Here is an 18,208-nt window from a genome sequence, read left to right as displayed (position 1 = left end):
AATACAAAAAGCTAAAGTGTAAATGGTGTAGAAAGAGGGGAAAATACAAAAAGCTGTTTGCAAAGAATTTTTTCCAGTGCTTCACAGAATCTTACAATAATTTTGGCTTGGAGTGTCCTCTGTAGGTTTCCTGATCCAATTCCCTGCTCCAAGACCACCTGTGGAGTTAAATGAGGTTGTTTAAGGTCATCAGTGTTATTGGTGCCACTTCTCCTGAAAAACCTCCTCAGTCCTTAGGTAGCTCTTAAAAATCAGAATTTGTGAGGCTGAGTTTCAGAAGCAGATGCAATATTTGTGCATATCCAGTATGTTCCAGATAATCCTTTTTAAACATTTAACATTTTGGGTTTGTTTTCCAGATTATGACCTGTATTTTGACTGAGCAGAGAATAGTTTTCTTCTCTTCTGACTGGGCTCTGCTGACACTCATTGCTGAATGCTTTATGTTGTACCTTCACCCTCTGCAGTGGCAGCACACTTTTGTGCCTATCCTGTCTCGTCAGATGCTGGATTTTGTGATGGCTCCAACATCTTTCCTTATGGGATGTCATATTGATCATTTTGATGAAGTCAGCACAGTAAGTTTTAGACCATTACCACTCTTGCTGTTCACTTGCAGTGCATTTGTCCCCTTACATGAGGTTACTAAACATCTATGTGCTGAGATTAACATCTATTAATTTAATGACATTATTTTTCTTGGAAGTAATTATTTAGTTATCCATACAATCTTCGAGGTGTGGAAGAAATTTCCATCCTTTTCTGGTTTAACTCCTTGATGAAATCATCAACTATCTGAGGAGTATGTAAAGGAGAAGTAAATATTTTTTACAATATAAGTATGTTTACAGTCGTTCTATTTTCTTTTGTTAAAAGGAAGCTGAAGATTTAATTCTAATTAATATAGATAATGGAGATATCAGCCATTCAAAAATGGCTGAAGAGGAACTTGAGATTCCAGATGTTCCAGCACAAGCAGCGGAAACTTTCATAAAAAGGTGACAAGATTTTGAAGATATTTTTATCTTAGTGCCTAAATCTTTGCTGAAGCTTTTTCTGAGGTTTTTGTTTTGCATTATTTATTATTATTTCCTTCATATAAACCCCACTGTATTTTGTAAGGGCAAATTGAAAATTTCAATTAATTAGTATACAAGTAGTCATATTGCATATTACAATTAGTAATTGTCACAAGATTTTTTTTGCAACACCTGGAATGCTTTGTTTCTTTTTTTTTTATTATTGATACAGACTATTCTCTGAACTTTACTCTTCTTTACAAAGGAGACTGAGTGCACTGTGATTTACATACACTAATGGGGCTCCAGGGATCTTGTGAGCTTGTCAGCGCTTGCAAATCAATCTTGCACTTCTCTGGCTGTGAGATGCACGGGGCATAAATGACTTTTTTTTAAAAAAAAAGGTATGAAAACAGTGGTTGGTGTTAGGATGTAAGTTGATAATTTTCTTCTCTGTGCAGAGTGGAGAGTCTCCAGCTGCATTATGATCTGGAGCTCTGCCACCTCCGAGCCAGCACAGACCTTGTTGAGCTCCAAACTCGCAGAAGGGCTTGGCAGCAGAAACTCAACATGGAGGTTCAGCAAACCATGCTGCAGTTAATTGTTAATATCTTCAGGTGAGTGGATACACTATTTTTTATTATAAGAGCATATGGTACTGGTTAAGACCCTTCCCCTGTTACTCAAGATATTTTCATTTTGTCTTATTTTAGAGATATTTTGTAAAGCTCTTTGGTTTTGTGAGGGAATATGAGAAGGAGGTCCTGTAGCCTGCTGGAATGTCAATAATTAATGTATTTGTGTACATATACATTGGTGGAACATCTTAGATAAAACTGTTCTAATGTTGAACTTGCCTTTTGTGTGAAGATTCCAGGCAGAGAAGTGCAGTCCTTGGAAAAGCTGAGGGCCCAGTAGGGATGTCAGTCAAGGACACAGCCTTGGCCACTCTTGTTAGAGGAACGTGAATTCAAACCAGGACAGGGCAGAAGAGCTGAAAGCAGGATCTGGAGATCAGAACACCTGGATGTGTTTTGGCTAATTGAGCAAATTGCTGAGAATGGATGAGAGACCTGGAGAGGGCAACCCCCTGAGAATGAAGGAGGGAGAAGAGCTGTTTAAGCTCAAGGACAAAGTGTTCGACCTGATCTTTGTGGATCCTTTCCAACTCAGGATATTCCATGATTCCATGATAAGAGATGCTGGGTATTGGCTGTGTTTGAGACTGACATTGTAACAGTGATGTGGATTAGGTTTTGTTCTTTTTTTCTATATGCTAATTTTCCTTGCTCTTAATCTAATTAATATGTTGATACCCACAGCTGCCTTATCTTATCAGAGTAATGGTTGTAAATCCTACTGTTACTTGTTTATATCTGGGGAGAGAATGGAAGTTTGGTGGGTGATTCCTACAAAAAGGTGCAGAAAATAGGTAGCTGGTTTGCATATGCTTCCTTTCTTTTTGCATAGATAGTAACATACTCAACTATGACAATGAAACTGCCTGCCTGGTATTCCTAAAGAATCTGATTACACGGACAAAGTTCTGCAAAGAGCTGTGCAGAGTAACCATCCCCAGCTATTCCTTGCCTCCTCTTGCTGGAGATGGTGCTGCCCTGTGGATGAGCTACCAAACTGCTCACATGGATTATCCCTGACACCTTCAGTCAGAAGGTGCTGGGTTAATTGACTGAGAGCAAATATCAGGTGTGTGGTATTGGATCAGCTTAGGGAGTGCTCCTACAAGTGGCTGGGCCCTCCAGGAAGGACAGCAGCTGCTGGATGTGGGGAATAGAACACACTTTACAGGCAGCTGGATGTGGAAACTGAAGTACATTTACAACCTGGTGTGTTTCTGCTGGGAGAGTTGGTGGATTTTAGTGTTTGGCAACAATAATTCCAGACAAAGATGAGGAGAAATGCATTTTGCTCATAACAAACTTGAACTCTTTAATACACTAAACATTTGGCTACAAAAAATGAACAGATGCTTTGCTCTCTTAAGAGATAATGTGTCACAAAGGGGTTGAGTCTTCTCTTGCTTTTTTCCTCCTTTCCTTCAAGCTTTCTTTCTTTGTTCTCTTTTTCAGCCTTGTTTCTTCTAATTCTGCCAGCGTCCAGGAGTGAAGGAAAGTAAATCTCTGATGCAGTTGTGCTGCCAGTTGTTCTGTCTTCAGCAGTGATTTTGTGTGCATGGAGGTTCCATGTTTAAAGCAAACAGTGCTAAATGATGTGGAATTATATAGAACTATGTGTTTTTATTAACCATCTTTTTCCCTGTGCCCCTGTGGCCTGATAAACTGCTAATGAGGTGTAATAAGAAGAGCCCTGTATTTCATGTGCCTGTTACAGATGCAATGTGATGGGATAGTGTGAGGTCAGGTCACATCTTTCAAATGACCTGTGATGGGTACACTTGTCCTTTTTGTGCTCCAGTGGGTGGTTTGTGATTCAGGAACTGTGTATGTAAAAGTAATTCCAGGATTGGAGCCTAAGTCATGATTTATGGAGTCTCCTTCATGGTCTCCTAAATCCCACAGAATCTAAGTGAATTTGCTGATTTGAAATGGCAGTGGCAGCAGGTGGCCTGCCTGACTTCTTATAAGAATTTGAATTCTTTTGCTATGATTCAGTAATTCAGACTTGTTCATTAAAGCTGAGTTTGCCTTCTGATACTGCAGCAGATTTCTGTTTTGTTTTAGGATACTGCAGCATATTTGTAGTACTACCAGTGGGCTGCTGCTGCAAAAGTACAACTTGCTTACAAACCTTCAAGCAGATTTATCTATTTATTTTTTTTTTTTCATCTCCAGGGAGGTAAAAGACCATCTAAATTATGAACACAGGGTGTTTAACAGTGAAGAATTTCTGAAAACAAGGGCAATCAGAGACCAACCATTTTACAAAAAGGTAAATCCAGTGTTGTGGTTCTCTGTTATTAATAAATCTGTATTTTAGGATTAATGCCAAATATTGATAGAATAGTCACAGTCTGGTCTGTGTGGTGGTGTTGAACCACCAGCTTTCACAGAATGCTTAACCAAATTTATTTGCTACAAACAGATAAAATAGTAGACACTGTTTTGGAGAGCAAGGTACTATATAATTCCAGAGTAAATTAAATAATTCCTCAGGGGTGGGATTATCCTATGGCAGATGGTCAGTAAAGCTACATCTAAACTGTATTTTAAGCACAGGCACTTGTCCAGACTGGACCAAATTCCATTCATAGACATGAATTTTCAGCAAGTCTGTGCTTTATTAAGTAGCTTCTTACTGTAACCAACAGCAAGACATGTGTTGTTACTTCAGCTTCTCAAAAAATAAAATATGGGTGTTTCTTCCCTTTTTTGGTGATACTGTAACTTGTTTAACAAACCAGTGGGTCAAAGGAAAGGTTTAACGAGGAATGTAAGGAAATGCATCTGCTATTTTATATTTGCTTTTCATTATTTTCTATGGGTGCATGGGAAAGCTACAGAGGTTTCCTTTGCTCTCCTTTGGCTCTCTGGAGTAACTGTTTTATTCCTGGCAAAAAGATCTGATCATTGACATCAATTGCTTGTGGTTTATAACACCTTTTTTGTTTCCTGCTTGAAACATACCCTAAAAATTTCTAAACATACATTTAAATGAGATGTCAGTGTGTAAGGAAATTTTAATTAAGTAGTAGTTTCCAAACTTGGCAGAATATCTGCCAATTTAAAGGTTACAACCTGATGAATCCTAAATGGGAAATAATGTTTGTTGGATAAAGCTTCCAGCACTAGCAAACATTCTCAAAAACAAACAAAAAGGAAAAGTTAAAAAGAACCTATTAATGTGTGCTCAGGAGAGAAATTAATTGGAAATGTTCTGACTGGGATTTCAAATTAATAGAAATAACTAAAATATTTTCAGTAGCAATTTCTAATGCTATAAATGAAATGGTGGCGCTTTTATGAATTGAAATTTAAAATTAATTTACAACTGAGATGTGCATCCTTAAGAAGAGATGTGCATCCTTAAGAAGAGCTTTGAGTGGTTGACTCACTTAAATATTAAATAGTAAAGTGGCAGGTTTGCTTTCAAGTAAATCTTAGAAAATAACACAGTATGGAGTAGTTACTAGTGGTATCTGGAATTATACGAAGAGAACTCAAAAAAAACATTAGAAAGAACTAAAATTTGGCATCTCCTGTACATACATTTGCCAGCAAAATCTGCCATCTACTGGAGAAATACTGAAAATCAGGAATCTTAATGCTTTGGAGGTGCTGTTTTACACACCACATGGCAAATGGATTGATAAGAGGCATTTGAACATTTATAAAATACACATGTTGTATCACCTCAGATCCCAGCTTTTACCTTGTTTTAATGTGCAGAGGTGGAAGATGGTGGCTTTCCCCCCTTTTTAAGTCATACTTGTCATTTTTTTATGGTGTTCTCTGTCCTAAAAGTAGCAATTTGACCTTTTAGAAATTATTTCTGGATGACACCACAATAATTACCTGAGCAGGGAAAAAAATTTTAGGGTTACCAGGAGAAAAGATGACTCACTTGTCTTTTCAGTGTGATGGCATAATGTTAATTTAGAGTACCCCAAACTTATTTTTCCACACTATAGACAATATTATCAGCACTTTGTTTAGGCAGAAGAGATATTAATCTTATAGCTGTGTTTTGCTCAGTACTTCTCTTTTGTGTTTGGTTTCATGTATTGGAGGGCAGTCTGAGATTACTATTTGCCACTGAGCAAATACCACCAAAGCCTGGAAGGTGAATGGAAACTGAGTTAGTTTTCTGTTGAAGCTTTCCAGTCCTTTTGTGTTTGTGATTGCTAAATTGGAAGTCCTGCTTTGCATGTGTAAAGGTAATAAAAATAAGCAAAACATGCTATTAAAAAAGTAATTTATAAAGGATCCACAGTTAACCCCTTTGTGTCTCACAGGTTTTAGAGACCTACATGTTTCACTCTTTCCTGAAAGCTCGTCTGAACAGGAAGATGGACGCCTTTGCTCGACTCGAGCTGAGCACCCAATCTGAAGAGGACAGGTAAAGTTTTCTCATTCCTTATTCTGGTTTTCAGTCTTCTGTTGGGATCAGTGAATGAAGTCCTTTTTGAATATTGGTATGAGATGAGGTCATTTATAAATAAGATTATGACTAACTGACAGCTCAATTAATATTACTGTAAGAGGGTGATATGAACAGCTGGCTGTTGACATGGTAGATTTAGTACTATTATACAAAAAAATAAAACCAAGCAGTAATTTAGTGTGTGTGTGTACTGAGTTCTAGAACCAGTTCTGTACTATTTTCACTTTTCTCAGGTTTGATTTGGTGTTTCACACCCCCAGAAGGCTGACGATGGAGAAAATGGCTTCCAAACGCCTCACTCCGGAGCAGAAGATCAGCCGGCGCATGGTGATGAGTTTGCCCAACCTGCAGGACATCAAACTGCCAGAGGGCCCCACCAGAAACTCCTCACTTAGAAGAACAGGAACAGGTGTTGTTGGTAAGAGAAGAATGTGTTGAACAAATACAGTGTTTTTTTCTGGTGTCTTTTTGAGTGACATCAGTGAAAAAAAATTCACAAAAAATTCAGAAACGGTGTCAGATGCTGGGAGGAAATGGTGAGCTGGGTCACTTTGACCTGGGGCCTGTCCATGCTTGTGAAATCAGTCTGGAGCCTGCTGTAAGTTTTGCTGGACCACAAAAGAGTCATTGGTCCCACTGGGATTGATATTGGAGGAAGGATTCCTGAGTCAGTAACCATGCCCTGTCCTCACCCACCTTATGTCCCATTCTCCACTACCTTTAATTCAAACACAAACTTAAGCTTTCACTGTTTAGAAGAAACTGAATGGGGGTTCTTTATCTTTTTTTCCTTTTTTTTTTCTTTCCCAGAATTGATACTATCAGATTAGGGAATATTCTGATAATAGGGACAACAGATTACAGCTGTGCCAGGGACTCAGAACTGTATTTGTGTCCCTGGCACAGCTGTAATTTTACCTTTTTCCTTGCAATTGCTTGTTGCTGTGGTGGGGTGTTCCTTGTTTTCAGTGTTACTGGTTATGAAGATATTCCCACTTTTACTCCTTACCCTAATCAAAGTACTCTTCTGGTGTTTCTAGCTGTGAAAATGCCCTCCAAATCCATCAGCACCTTCAAAATCCCAGAAATCCATTTCCCTCTGATGTTCCAGTGTGTTCACTCCTACTACACAGACTTCTTCAACCACCTCAGCGAAGCCATCAACAGCTCACCCCCCGAGAACTCCGCGTTGCTGGCAAGGTACTTCTACCTCCGGGGACTTATTAGCTTGATGCAAGGGAAACTACTAAATGCACTTTCTGACTTTCAGAACCTAGAAAAAACAGACTTAAGAATTTTCCCCACTGATCTTGTAAGAAAAATAGTGGAGACCATGCCTCCCTCGGAGTGCTTGCAGGCAGACCGCAAACCCGAGCTCAAGAGGCTGATAAGCCGAGTGATGGAAAAACAAAGGGAAGTTCTGAAAATAGATGACCACGTGAAAAATTTCGAGTTGCCAAAAACACACATGCAGCTGGATGACTTTGTGAAGAGGATCCAGGAATCTGGGATCGTCAGGGATATAGACACTATCCACCGGTTATTTGATGCCCTGACAGTGGGTGAGTGTAAGATTGGTGTTTTCCTTTTTTAATTACTGTTTAGCACTGCCATGTGAAAAGGGGATATTTAGTCAAACCCTTGGTGTTTGATTAGTCTGCCAGTGCCCCAGGAAAACTGAGACCCTTGTGCCTGACTAGTCTGTGAGTGTCCTCTTGTGGGGACTCTTCGCTGAGCAGCTGCTGGATCAGAGGGTGGTTTGACTGCCCTTGCTCAGGGTCATGTGCCAAACAGAGAGACTCCTCCTGGATCTCCACACTGTCAGCAACTGCAAGCACCCTTGAAGGACTCACATTATCAGTTTACAGAATTTATGGACCCTTTTATTTAATTAGGATAATTATGGAGAATAGGTTCTATGTCTAGAACGTCTCTAGTTGCATGTGCAATAAAGAGGCACAATTTGAAAGTTACTGTCTTTTTTGAAGCCACCCTTCTGTGAAAATCTGTGTAATAGTTTCTCACAGTAAAAGGGTTTTCAAAATTTTTTTAGGACAGCAGAAGCAAATTGATCCTGAAACATTCAGAGATTTCTACAACTACTGGAAAGAAACTGAAGCAGAAGCTCAAGAGGTGAATCTGCCACCAGCAGTGATAGAGCACCTGGATAAAAATGAGTGTGTCTACAAGTTATCCTGCTCAGTGAAAACCAACTGTGGGGTGGGGAAAATAGCTCTGACCCAAAAGCGCCTGTTCCTGCTGACTGAAGGGGGGTGTCCTGGCTATGTCCAGATTGCTGCTTTCAGGGATATAGAGGTGAGCATCAACTTCCTGCACTCTGGCATGACTATGGATATTGGCAGTGTTCTTTTCTGCAAGATGATCTGGCTCTCAGTGTAAGGTTTCAGTAAGGAGCATCAGTAATGAGTGATTACATAAAATTCTGGGGTTTTGGACCAAAATTCCATGACCAAATTAAGATTTCATAACCTTTGGATGCAGAGAAGTGTGCAAAGTGCACTACATCGAATATGGAGTAGAGAAGTTTAATAACAAAAGCATTAAGTGTGACTGAGTATCAGCTTGTATCCACTGTGGAACAAAATCTGTGTGATGCTGTTTAGAGCTTTTATTTTCATAAAACCACTCTGCTTAATGGTGTGTATGGACAGTTGAAATAATCAGCTGTAATTAGAGAAAGTTGCCCTGTAGGCTGAGTGCTGGGATTGCTTGGTACATCCCACTTGTTTTCTCTTTTCCATACTTTTCCAGGACGTTAAGAGCACGACCGTAGCTTTCCTTCTGTTGAGAATACCTACTCTGAGGATTAAAACATTATCTAAAAAAGCAGTCTTTGAAGCCAACCTTAAAACTGAGTGTGATCTCTGGTACCTGATAGTGAAAGAAATGTGGGCTGGAAAGAAAATGGCAGATGATCACAAGGTATGAATATAGGAATTTGTAACCAATTAAATTTGAAGTATGTGCTTTCTGTCTGTGTTCTAAATAATCCATGCACTGGCTGGTGTTTGTGCTGGGCATGACAGACATTCTGACTGCTGGGCATGATGACTTGTAAGAATAATGAGCAACAGATAAACTACAATAAGGCTTTTGTCTTTAGGATCCTCAGTATATTCAGCAAGCACTGACAAATGTTCTCCTGATGGATGCTGTGGTTGGTGCCCTGCAGTCCTCCAAAAGCATCTATGCAGCCTCTAAACTGTCTTACTTTGACAGGATGAAAAATGAAGGTCAGTCACACAGAAATGCTCCAAAGCCTTGCTGGTGTGTCATCATCTGTCTCTGCTCTTTCTGTTTATATTCTGTTTTTCAAACTGGTTATGGGTAGAAATACAAAAAGTATTTTTTGTATTTTGTGCCTAATTGCACTTTCACATTATGTAGTTTATTAAATAGTATTAACAGAAAGTTTAGGGTTTATTAAGGTGGGGTTTTTTTTGTTTGGTTTTGGTTTGTTTTTTTTTGCTTCTGTGCATTGGAACCTTCTGTCTCCATGTTGGCTGCTGTGGTTTTGTCTTGCCTTTTTAGTCTCCCTGGGTGGTGGATCCCTCTACTACCAGAATTCATACAAATAGTGTTTGGGCTCTACTAGTCAGCTAAGGCTAGAAGGAAAGAAAAGTGAGAAATGTGAATAAATAGTGCAGAATAAGAATCATAGATCTATTTTGGGCATAAGTGTGCATTTCATGACGTTCTGAAAATCTGTTTTAGTGCCTATGATGGTCCCCAAAACAACTTCAGAGACATTAAAGCACAAGATCAACCCCTCAGCTGGAGAGACATTTCCACAGGCAATAGATGTGTTGCTTTATACTCCAGGTAAGGTGATGTATTGCTCTCCTTAGGTTGGCCCAGCTCTAATTAGCCCAAAAAGCACATTATCTCACAACACCTGGGATTGTGCCTGCCTGATGGTTCCCATTCTGATGTGCTTTGGTTGTGTGTTGAATACTAAACCAGAAAAGTCATTAAAAAAGAACAGCAATATTGCATATTAAGACACTCCAAGGCATAGTTTTCACAGTCTTAATATGTCTTCCTGTGTGTATGTGCCTTATAATAGACTTCAATTCTGTGTTAATGTGCTCATTAAGACTTCTGCCTCACTTAATTGAGCAGGGTGGGTGAGTGGGTGGGTGGATGATGCTCCACCCTTGATCAGTGTTCACTGTTATGTTTTTATTTTTCAGTGGGGTCATGTGGGGGTTTGAACCACATGTTTGGTTGAACCACAGTGCAAGGAATAGTGTGAGGAGTGTTGGATTCAGTGGTGATTTTTCTCTCTTCATAGTATGAGGCTTCCAAGAGAAGCTCGAATGGAGCAGACACAGAGTTGATTTATTAATTGTATTTCACAGGGTTTAAAATAGCCTTCCTGCAATCCCAGTTAGCTCAGCACTTAGTCATCAATGAAAGGGATTATCCCTGCTCTGCATAACTTCGGAGTGTAAGATTAAATCATTGGCTGAACTCAAAAAACAGATGAGCACTTGCACAAATTCACTGTGCCAGCTGTGTCAGTCAATAACTGGTGATGCAAGTCCCAGAACACAGATGTGCTTCTGCCTCATAATGGTTTTCCTGCAGGTCTCCAGAAGCGCTTTGTTTTCTTCTACCTCTCTCATCTTCTCTGCTTCATTTCTAGGGCACCTTGACCCTTCAGAAAGACTCGGCAACGCTCACCCAAAACTCTGGTGTGCTTTAAATGAGGGGAGGGTGGTGGTCTTTGATGCCTCCACCTGGTCTATCCAGCAGCACTGCTTCAGAATGGGCCATTCTAAACTGGTAAGGCTGGCACAGGTACCACAGTTCCTGCTTTGGCTGGGTGGGTTTGTTGCTGTGGCCCTGAATCACGTTGTTCCTTAAAAGTTGTTGAGTTGTCTGGGCTTCATTTAACTTGGAAAGATGGAGATTTTTGAGGAAAGGAGAAAGGAGAGGAAGTGGATTCATAGTGAAACAAATCAGCTGGTGAGAAGTGGTGGATTGGATTTGGGAGGACCCGGTGGGTTCTTGGGCCAGGAGGGCAGGTTTGAAACAGCTCAGGAGAAAGAATAAAAGAATCAATATGAAGAGAAAATGAGAAGGGGAATCCTAAGAATAGACAAAAATGTGCTGAAGAACTGTAAATTAGGGAAAGGTGTAAGGAAAACAAGTAGATGTTACTGAAAGAGATAGAGAGGTAGAAGAAGGTGACTCAGCCAGCTGGTGAAAGAGTTGCTTGTGAAAGACCAGCTGAAAGAATAACTCTTGATGAAAGGGAGAACTGAACTAGGAGTGCAGCCTGAGTGAAAAACAGCAGAGAGAGCACACAGGAAAAGGGATTGGAAAGATGAAATATATCCCTGTGGATGAGTTTGAAGGAGAGTCAAAAAGGAAGAGGTAAAGCTGATGGTGAAGAGGAAGGATGGAATTCCAGAAGAGTTGGATACTGACCTGTCCTAAAGAAGAAAAAAAAATTTGCAACTGATGGGACTGTGGAGGGAGATAAATGAAGAACTTGTTACTGAGGGAAGGACATTCCAGAGACAGTAGAGAAGACAGTATTTTCTTAGACACTACTAACTAAAGTAGGAAATAGGGTTATATCAGGCAGGTAGCTTGACTTTCAGTCCAACTCAGAAGCTGTGGTTCCCCTGATGCCCTTTGTAACTTGTACTTGGTTTAGGCCAGGAAACACACCTTTGAGTCAATTCCCAAGAGAAATTATTAATCCTATTTTCTGAAGGATAGATTTGGCAAAGAGATCTGACCTCTCACATTATTTATAGAGCAGAGCAAAGGACAGAACACTGGAGAGCCAGGTCTTGATCTCTTGCTGTGATCACCAGAAAACTGTAGCATCTGAACATAGCCTTTTGCCATGTTATATTAAAGAATGGTATTTTTTTTTTTTCTTCAAGACTTTGTTTAACCCTGCCTTTTCTCCCCAGACTTGTATGGTCATGGTGGAACAGAGCCAAGTGTGGATTGGTTCTCAGGACTCCATTATTTATATAATCAACACCCACAGTATGTCCTGTAATAAACAACTGAATGATCATCGCTCTGATGTTACAGACATCATTGTGGAGAGCAAGAATGGAACACCCAGGTATATCTAATTTGATTTTCCTAGATATGGAAAGAATTTATTGTTTCAAACAGGGAGGCTTATTCTGCTAACATAAGCCTTCATTTAGCTAACATAAGCCTTCATTTAGCCCATTTTTGTATCTCCCATATTGTCCATGGTCAACTAGGAATTTCTTTTTTAAATAAGGAGCACTGTGTAATTTGGAACAAAGGGGATAAAGGAATGCTCTTTTGGATGAGAGCATCCAGGAATTGGCAGCATCCAGTGATGAATCCATACAGATGCAGTTTGAAGGCCACTTCACTTTTGCTTTGAGCCCATCATCGCCCAGATGTTTACAGCAGGCTTCTGGATTTTTCCTGCCTGTTTGTAAGAGAAATAATACATTTACTGTTCTGTTCGGGCAAAATGCTTTTGATCTTTTGATAGCACTGGGGAAGAGTGTTGGCTGGAGGCCTTAACTTGCTGTCTTCCCATGGGAACAGCAACTCCAAGGTCAGGCACAGTGGTCAGCCAGCCCGTGGTGCAGCAGGTGTAACTGGGTTTCAGGAAGGATTTGTTTAGGTGTTCTTGGAACCTTCTGAAACAGGTTTTGTCATCCTAAGGCAACAAATGTTAAAGGTAAAAAGAAAAGGGATGCTGTAATTTGTTTTCTCAAGTGCAACAGCAAAGAAAAACAGTTTTGAGATATTTTTGTCTTAAGAGAAAAAAATCCCATCAGGCAACGACGTTCAGAAGAATTACAGGGAATGTTTTGTTGTAATCAGCTCCTCATGCACAATGTAACACGAGCTCTGAGAGCTCTGAGTTAGCCTGCAGTGTTTCCAGTGACTCAGACTTTGCGAAGGGTAATCTTAAGAAGAATTAAAAGGGAACATTAATTTGTCTTACCGTAAAATTGTTTATTTTGCAAGTATGTCTCGTCTATGTCTGCACTCTTTTCTAAACATGAATGCACATTGTACTATTATTGTTTTTTAATCCGTGCCAACAGTGAAGCCTACTCCAGCAGTTTAGATGGAACAGTGATTGCTTGGAACGTCAGCACTCTGAAAGTGAACCGTGTATTTCAGCTGCCCTGCCAAAATCTCACCTCTATCAAGCTGCAGAATGACCAACTGTGGTGCTGTAAGTCCATTCCTCAAATAATTAAAAAAAAAAATCATCTTCAGATGAAGAAATAAGACAGTTGTTAGGTGCATCCATTTTATTTTACCTTTTATCTCCATGTTTTGTGGAAATGAAAGAAACAGGCACCTCTGTTACTAACTCTTTATCTTTAATGTTGAAGGTACCAGGAGTTGCATTCTTGTGATGTCAACTCATGAGTTTCAGCTGCAGATGAAAATCGAGCATCACCTGGAGGATGTGTGTGCCTGTTTTCTTGGCTTCCAGCTCTTTCCTGAGGTATTACTCTTACAGGAATCATGGCCATGTAGCTTTATAAGCCCTAGTTACTGCCACATATTTCCTGTCAGCAGTGCTCATATCAAACATATCTTTCTGTTCTTTAGAGAGATGAAATGTGGGCATTTTACTCAGGGAGCAGTGACCTGTACATTTGGAACACCAAAGACCTTTCAAGTACCCCTCAGAAGATCCATCTTCAAGATTGCTCTGAGATCACTTGTATGATAAGAGTTAAAAATCAGGTGAGAGATGTTTGGGCTTTTTTTTTACCTGTTGTGGATTTCTTGACTGGAGTTTTGTTTGTTTGCAGCTCTCATGGGCTGTAATTGCTTCCACACTGGGGGTGTGTGTGTGTATGTACAGGTTTGGTGTGTTGATTACTCTTTGAAATCAGAGGAGTTAATGCCTTGTCCAACACAACTGGCTGTTACAGATGTACCCCAAAATGTATGTCAAACCAGAAGCCTCATCAGTAATTAAATGCATGGTGGCATTTATTAGTCGTTGACATTTCAGGGAACTGTAGAAGCTGAAAGTTTACATCCTTTGATATTTCATCTCAGGGCTCCTCAGACTAAGCTTGAAAAAAGGTTAATAGACAAACAATAAATGCCAATTAATTGGCCTGTTTTTGTACATGACCTTTTCCTTGGTTAGTTACCACATTCCTAATTCAAGAGAGACCAAAGAAGCCAACAGCTTCCTACCTTGGCATCTTGTGTCCATGTCACTGTGGGCCTCTGTGCACCTGCTCTTTGTATGGTACCAGTAGCTGTGCAAATGATTGTAGTTGTGCTACCACATGGGCAGGTGCAGGGTTAATATTCAAATAAATAGCTAATGTATTTATTTATCTACTGGGAAAGCAACCTTCAGAATCTTTTCTTAGATTTACCCTCCTTCCTTCCTCAAAAATGACTTTTTTCATTACATGCCTAATGAAATAGGGAAGCTTTCTCTGTATTCAGCCCTTGGTTAGATTTGTGAACTAAAATGGAAAATCCTTTTAAGATACTGTTCCCCAAAGCAGAGATTGATATATTTAACCTCTGCTTTAAGGGAATGAGAGGACTGTGTGAAACCCAAGGCATTAAGCTCTCTTTTTTGTTCTACTGAAGTCCAACTCATTGATACAAAAGTAACAACTGGAAAATATCCCTGTATGCTCCATCTCCTGAACCTGAGTGTTCACTGTACCATCTTTCCACCTGCCAAGAGTTTGGCAACCCTGTTTGTCCAAAGGGGGAGTTGGGAGCCTGGTATAGTAGGTGGAGCACCCATATTCCACAGAATCACAGAAGAGTTGGAAGGGACCACAGTGGGTCATCTGATCCACCCTCCCTGCTCAGGCAGGGTCATCCCAGAGCACATGGCACAGGATGGTGTCCAGATGGTTCTGGAATATCCCCAGTGAGGGAGACTCCACACCCTCTCTGGGCAACCTGTTTCAGTGCTCAGTCACTGCACAGGAAAGAAGTTCTTCCCCATATTTAAGTGGAACTTCCTGGGCATCAGTTCTTGCCCATTCCTCTTGTCCCATTGCTGGGCACCCCCCAGCAGAGCCTGGTCCATCCTCGGCCCCCTCCCTGCAGACACTGACAGAAGTGGATGAGGTCCCCTCTCAGTGTCTCTTCTTGAGGCTGAACAGCCCCAGCTCCCTCAGCCTTTCCTCGTAAGAGAGGTGCTCCAGTCCTTTAATCATATTTAGTTGCCCTCCACTGGACCTGCTCCAGGAGCTCCATGTCTCTCCTGTACTGAGGAGCCAGAATTGGACACAGTACTTCAGGTGTGGCCTCACCAGGGCTGAGTGGAGGGGCAGAATCATCTCCCTCGACCTGCTGGCAAATGTTCTTCCCAACGCACCCCAGATACCATTGGCCTCGGCCACAAGAGCACATTGCTGGCTCGGGACACCTTGTTGTCCACCAGGACCCCCAGGTCCTTCCCCACAGAGCTGCTTTCCAGCAGGTGGGCCCCCCAGCTTGTCCTGGTACATGGGGTTATTCTGCCCCAGGTGCAGGACCCTGCATTTGCCTTTGTTGAATTTCAGACAGTTCTTTGCCCATCCCTCCTGCCTTGTCGAGGTGTTGAAGGGCTGCACAGCCCTCTGGGGTTTCAGCCGCTCCTCCCAGCTTTGTGTCATCAACACACCGGCTGAGGAGGCATCTCCCCCTTCAGCCAAGTCATTGATGAACAAGTTAAGCAACACTGGGCCCAGTATTGACCCTTGGGGAGCTCTGTGCCCTGCCAGTCTCACTCCTCCACAGCAGTGCAGTCACTGACTGTGAACTTGCAGCCTGGTAAAGGCTGACAACAACACTGGTAGGGCTGTCAGTCACAGGCTTTAATTAAAGTGTTTTAATTAAAAGCAAGCCATTTTTCATCTTTAGGGCTACTACCGAAGTGTGCACCTCAGCCTCGCTCTTTCACTGTCTCCTTTTGGACCCAATTTCTGTGGCTCTGATTTAATTTTCAACTTGCTGGTGCCCCAGTTTCGTGGAGAAGCAGGTTCCTGAATTTCACTGCCAGCCCTGTACAGAGAAGTAATTTGTTCTCAGTGAAACTGAACTCTTACCGGTTCCCACATGTCCCTGACTTCCCTCATTCTGGGACATGTTGAGCAGTGGTTCTATATTCTGCTTATCTGCCCTTCTGTGATTTTGTAAACCTTGATGCGATCCCTCCTTAGATGCTCTCCAGCCTAAGGAGTCTTGACTTTTCCATCTTTCCTGTGAGGGTGGGGAGGCCCTGGCACAGGTTGCCCAGAGAAGCTGTGGCTGCCCCATCCCTGGAAGTGTCTAAGGCCAGGTTGGATGGGGTTTGGAGCAACCTGGTCTAGAGGAAGGTGTCCCTGCCCGTGGCAAGGGGGTTGGAATTCCATGACCTTTAAGGACCCTTCCAAGCCAAACCATTCTGGCATTCCATGACCTCTGCTCACATGACAGCTGTTCCTGTCTCTGGGCAGTTTTAGTTACTCTTCCCAAGAGCAGAGGAGTAGGTAAAACCCTCACTGTACCAACCCCACATAAATCTCCTTGCCCGTGTCCTGGACTGCAAAGCAGTGGAAGTGACTGTGGGTTTGTTCTGTTCCCCCAGCTGTGGGTTGGCAGCAGTGGGAAGCTGCAAGGCAAGAGCAAAGGGAAGATCTACGTGGTCAGTGCCGAGAGGAGGAGCGTGGAGAAGGAGCTGGTCGGCCACGCGGCCGCGGTGAGGGCGCTGTGCTCGGCCGAGGACAGGTACGTCCTCAGCGGCTCTGGAAGGAGGAAGGCAAGATTGCCATTTGGAAGGCTGGATAGACAAGCTGTTCAAGTGTGTCTGCCTGTGCTGGGAAAAGGTGAAGACCTCAGACTTGTGTTTACTCCAGCATTTGGCGTCTCTTTCAACCACCTGTCAGTGTTATTGTGTTGTATTTATTGAGTTATTTCAGTCCCTACATTGTTGTGGAAAATGGAATCGAACCAAATCTCCCTCCACCTGGTTCTGCTCCTGCACGTTTGATAAAGGAATGGAAGTGTGAGCAGGGGGGTCACTGGCTTCAGACTGGACACGAGGTGGTGTGGAGGGTCAGGGTTCCAGGCCAGACTGCCTGGTGCAGGTCATGTTGGGAATGCTGGAGCCAGCTCAGCATTCCATGGAGCTCTCTCTGGGCAGTGCAGGGTTGCCTAAAAATGGGACTTGATGCTGTCTTCACAGCCTGGAATAGCTGGAAATGGGCACTGAAAGGCAAAACCCGAGTGCACTTGTACTTGTGGAATTGCTGTCAGTGCTGAGCTTGGAGCTGTGGCTGGGCAGAGCATCCCTACCCTTGGTGGGATTTATGGGGCTGTTTTGTTTAAAATGCAGACACTGACGGGCTCTCCCCCAAAGCGCTGAAAGCTCCTGCAGCTGAGACAAGATACTGGGATATTTTCAGTGATCGTTTTACTTTTTAAACTTGTTTTCCTTTAAAAGCAATGCACAGCACTTGGCGTTTCTAAAAGTTTGTGAAACTGAATATTTTTATCTGGAGCACTAATTTATTTAATTCCTGTATATTTGCTTTTGGAAGCACCTCTCACTCCCTATGCAAACCAACCCCTGCCCCTCCTCCCTTCAGTCCCTCTTTCTGCAACTGGAGGAACTGCTGTTATTTTGGGTAGAACCTGCTTCATTTTTGAATTCTGCAGGGTCCTCAAACTCTTCCTCCACCCCTGGAGTGAGCACCACTGGGCTGCATCCTGGGGGATTCTCCAGAGCAGCATTCCCTGATCCCTGGCTGATGCACAGTGGTTTTTCCACTGATGACAATACAAGTAAAACAATAAATACATGCAGAGTAGTTTACCTGTATCAGTGCTGAGTACAGTGGAAAATAGTGTTTAAAATACTGTAAATAGAAGGACAAAAAATGGGCTGCTACTTTGTTAATACAAATAAGCCAGTGTAGGGCTAATAGAAGGGTAAATGACTGGAAATGTACTCCATGTAATATTTCTGCTGATAAAAGTTTTTATCATATGATGGTAACCTTAAATTCTACTTTTTTAGGATTTTTTATCAATGTAAGAATATTAAACACTATATTGATACTCTGGCCTCTCTTTGTTCTTTTTCCTGTGTA

General features: G+C 41.8%; 1 protein-coding gene across 1 annotated transcript in view; it reads left to right on the top strand.

Moving 5' to 3' along the window:
* The window catches only part of DENND3 (DENN domain containing 3), a 31,999-nt gene extending 13,888 nt beyond the window's left edge, over positions 1 to 18,111 (top strand). The window contains exons 7-23 of the mRNA XM_032708334.1: positions 360 to 578; positions 877 to 998; positions 1,481 to 1,636; positions 3,833 to 3,929; positions 5,953 to 6,056; positions 6,335 to 6,519; positions 7,142 to 7,663; positions 8,155 to 8,417; positions 8,874 to 9,044; positions 9,226 to 9,355; positions 9,837 to 9,944; positions 10,771 to 10,910; positions 12,056 to 12,216; positions 13,193 to 13,326; positions 13,490 to 13,605; positions 13,713 to 13,850; positions 16,705 to 18,111. Of these exons, the coding sequence (XP_032564225.1) occupies positions 360 to 578; positions 877 to 998; positions 1,481 to 1,636; positions 3,833 to 3,929; positions 5,953 to 6,056; positions 6,335 to 6,519; positions 7,142 to 7,663; positions 8,155 to 8,417; positions 8,874 to 9,044; positions 9,226 to 9,355; positions 9,837 to 9,944; positions 10,771 to 10,910; positions 12,056 to 12,216; positions 13,193 to 13,326; positions 13,490 to 13,605; positions 13,713 to 13,850; positions 16,705 to 17,025 (3,087 nt within the window). The 3' untranslated portion in view covers positions 17,026 to 18,111. The remainder of the gene's footprint in view (positions 1 to 359; positions 579 to 876; positions 999 to 1,480; positions 1,637 to 3,832; positions 3,930 to 5,952; positions 6,057 to 6,334; positions 6,520 to 7,141; positions 7,664 to 8,154; positions 8,418 to 8,873; positions 9,045 to 9,225; positions 9,356 to 9,836; positions 9,945 to 10,770; positions 10,911 to 12,055; positions 12,217 to 13,192; positions 13,327 to 13,489; positions 13,606 to 13,712; positions 13,851 to 16,704) is intronic.
* Positions 18,112 to 18,208: the final 97 nt, after the last annotated feature.

The sequence above is a fragment of the Chiroxiphia lanceolata genome, chromosome 1 (assembly GCF_009829145.1).
Source record: "Chiroxiphia lanceolata isolate bChiLan1 chromosome 1, bChiLan1.pri, whole genome shotgun sequence".
NCBI lineage: Eukaryota > Metazoa > Chordata > Aves > Passeriformes > Pipridae > Chiroxiphia > Chiroxiphia lanceolata.
This window is presented reverse-complemented; position numbering and strand designations above follow the sequence as displayed.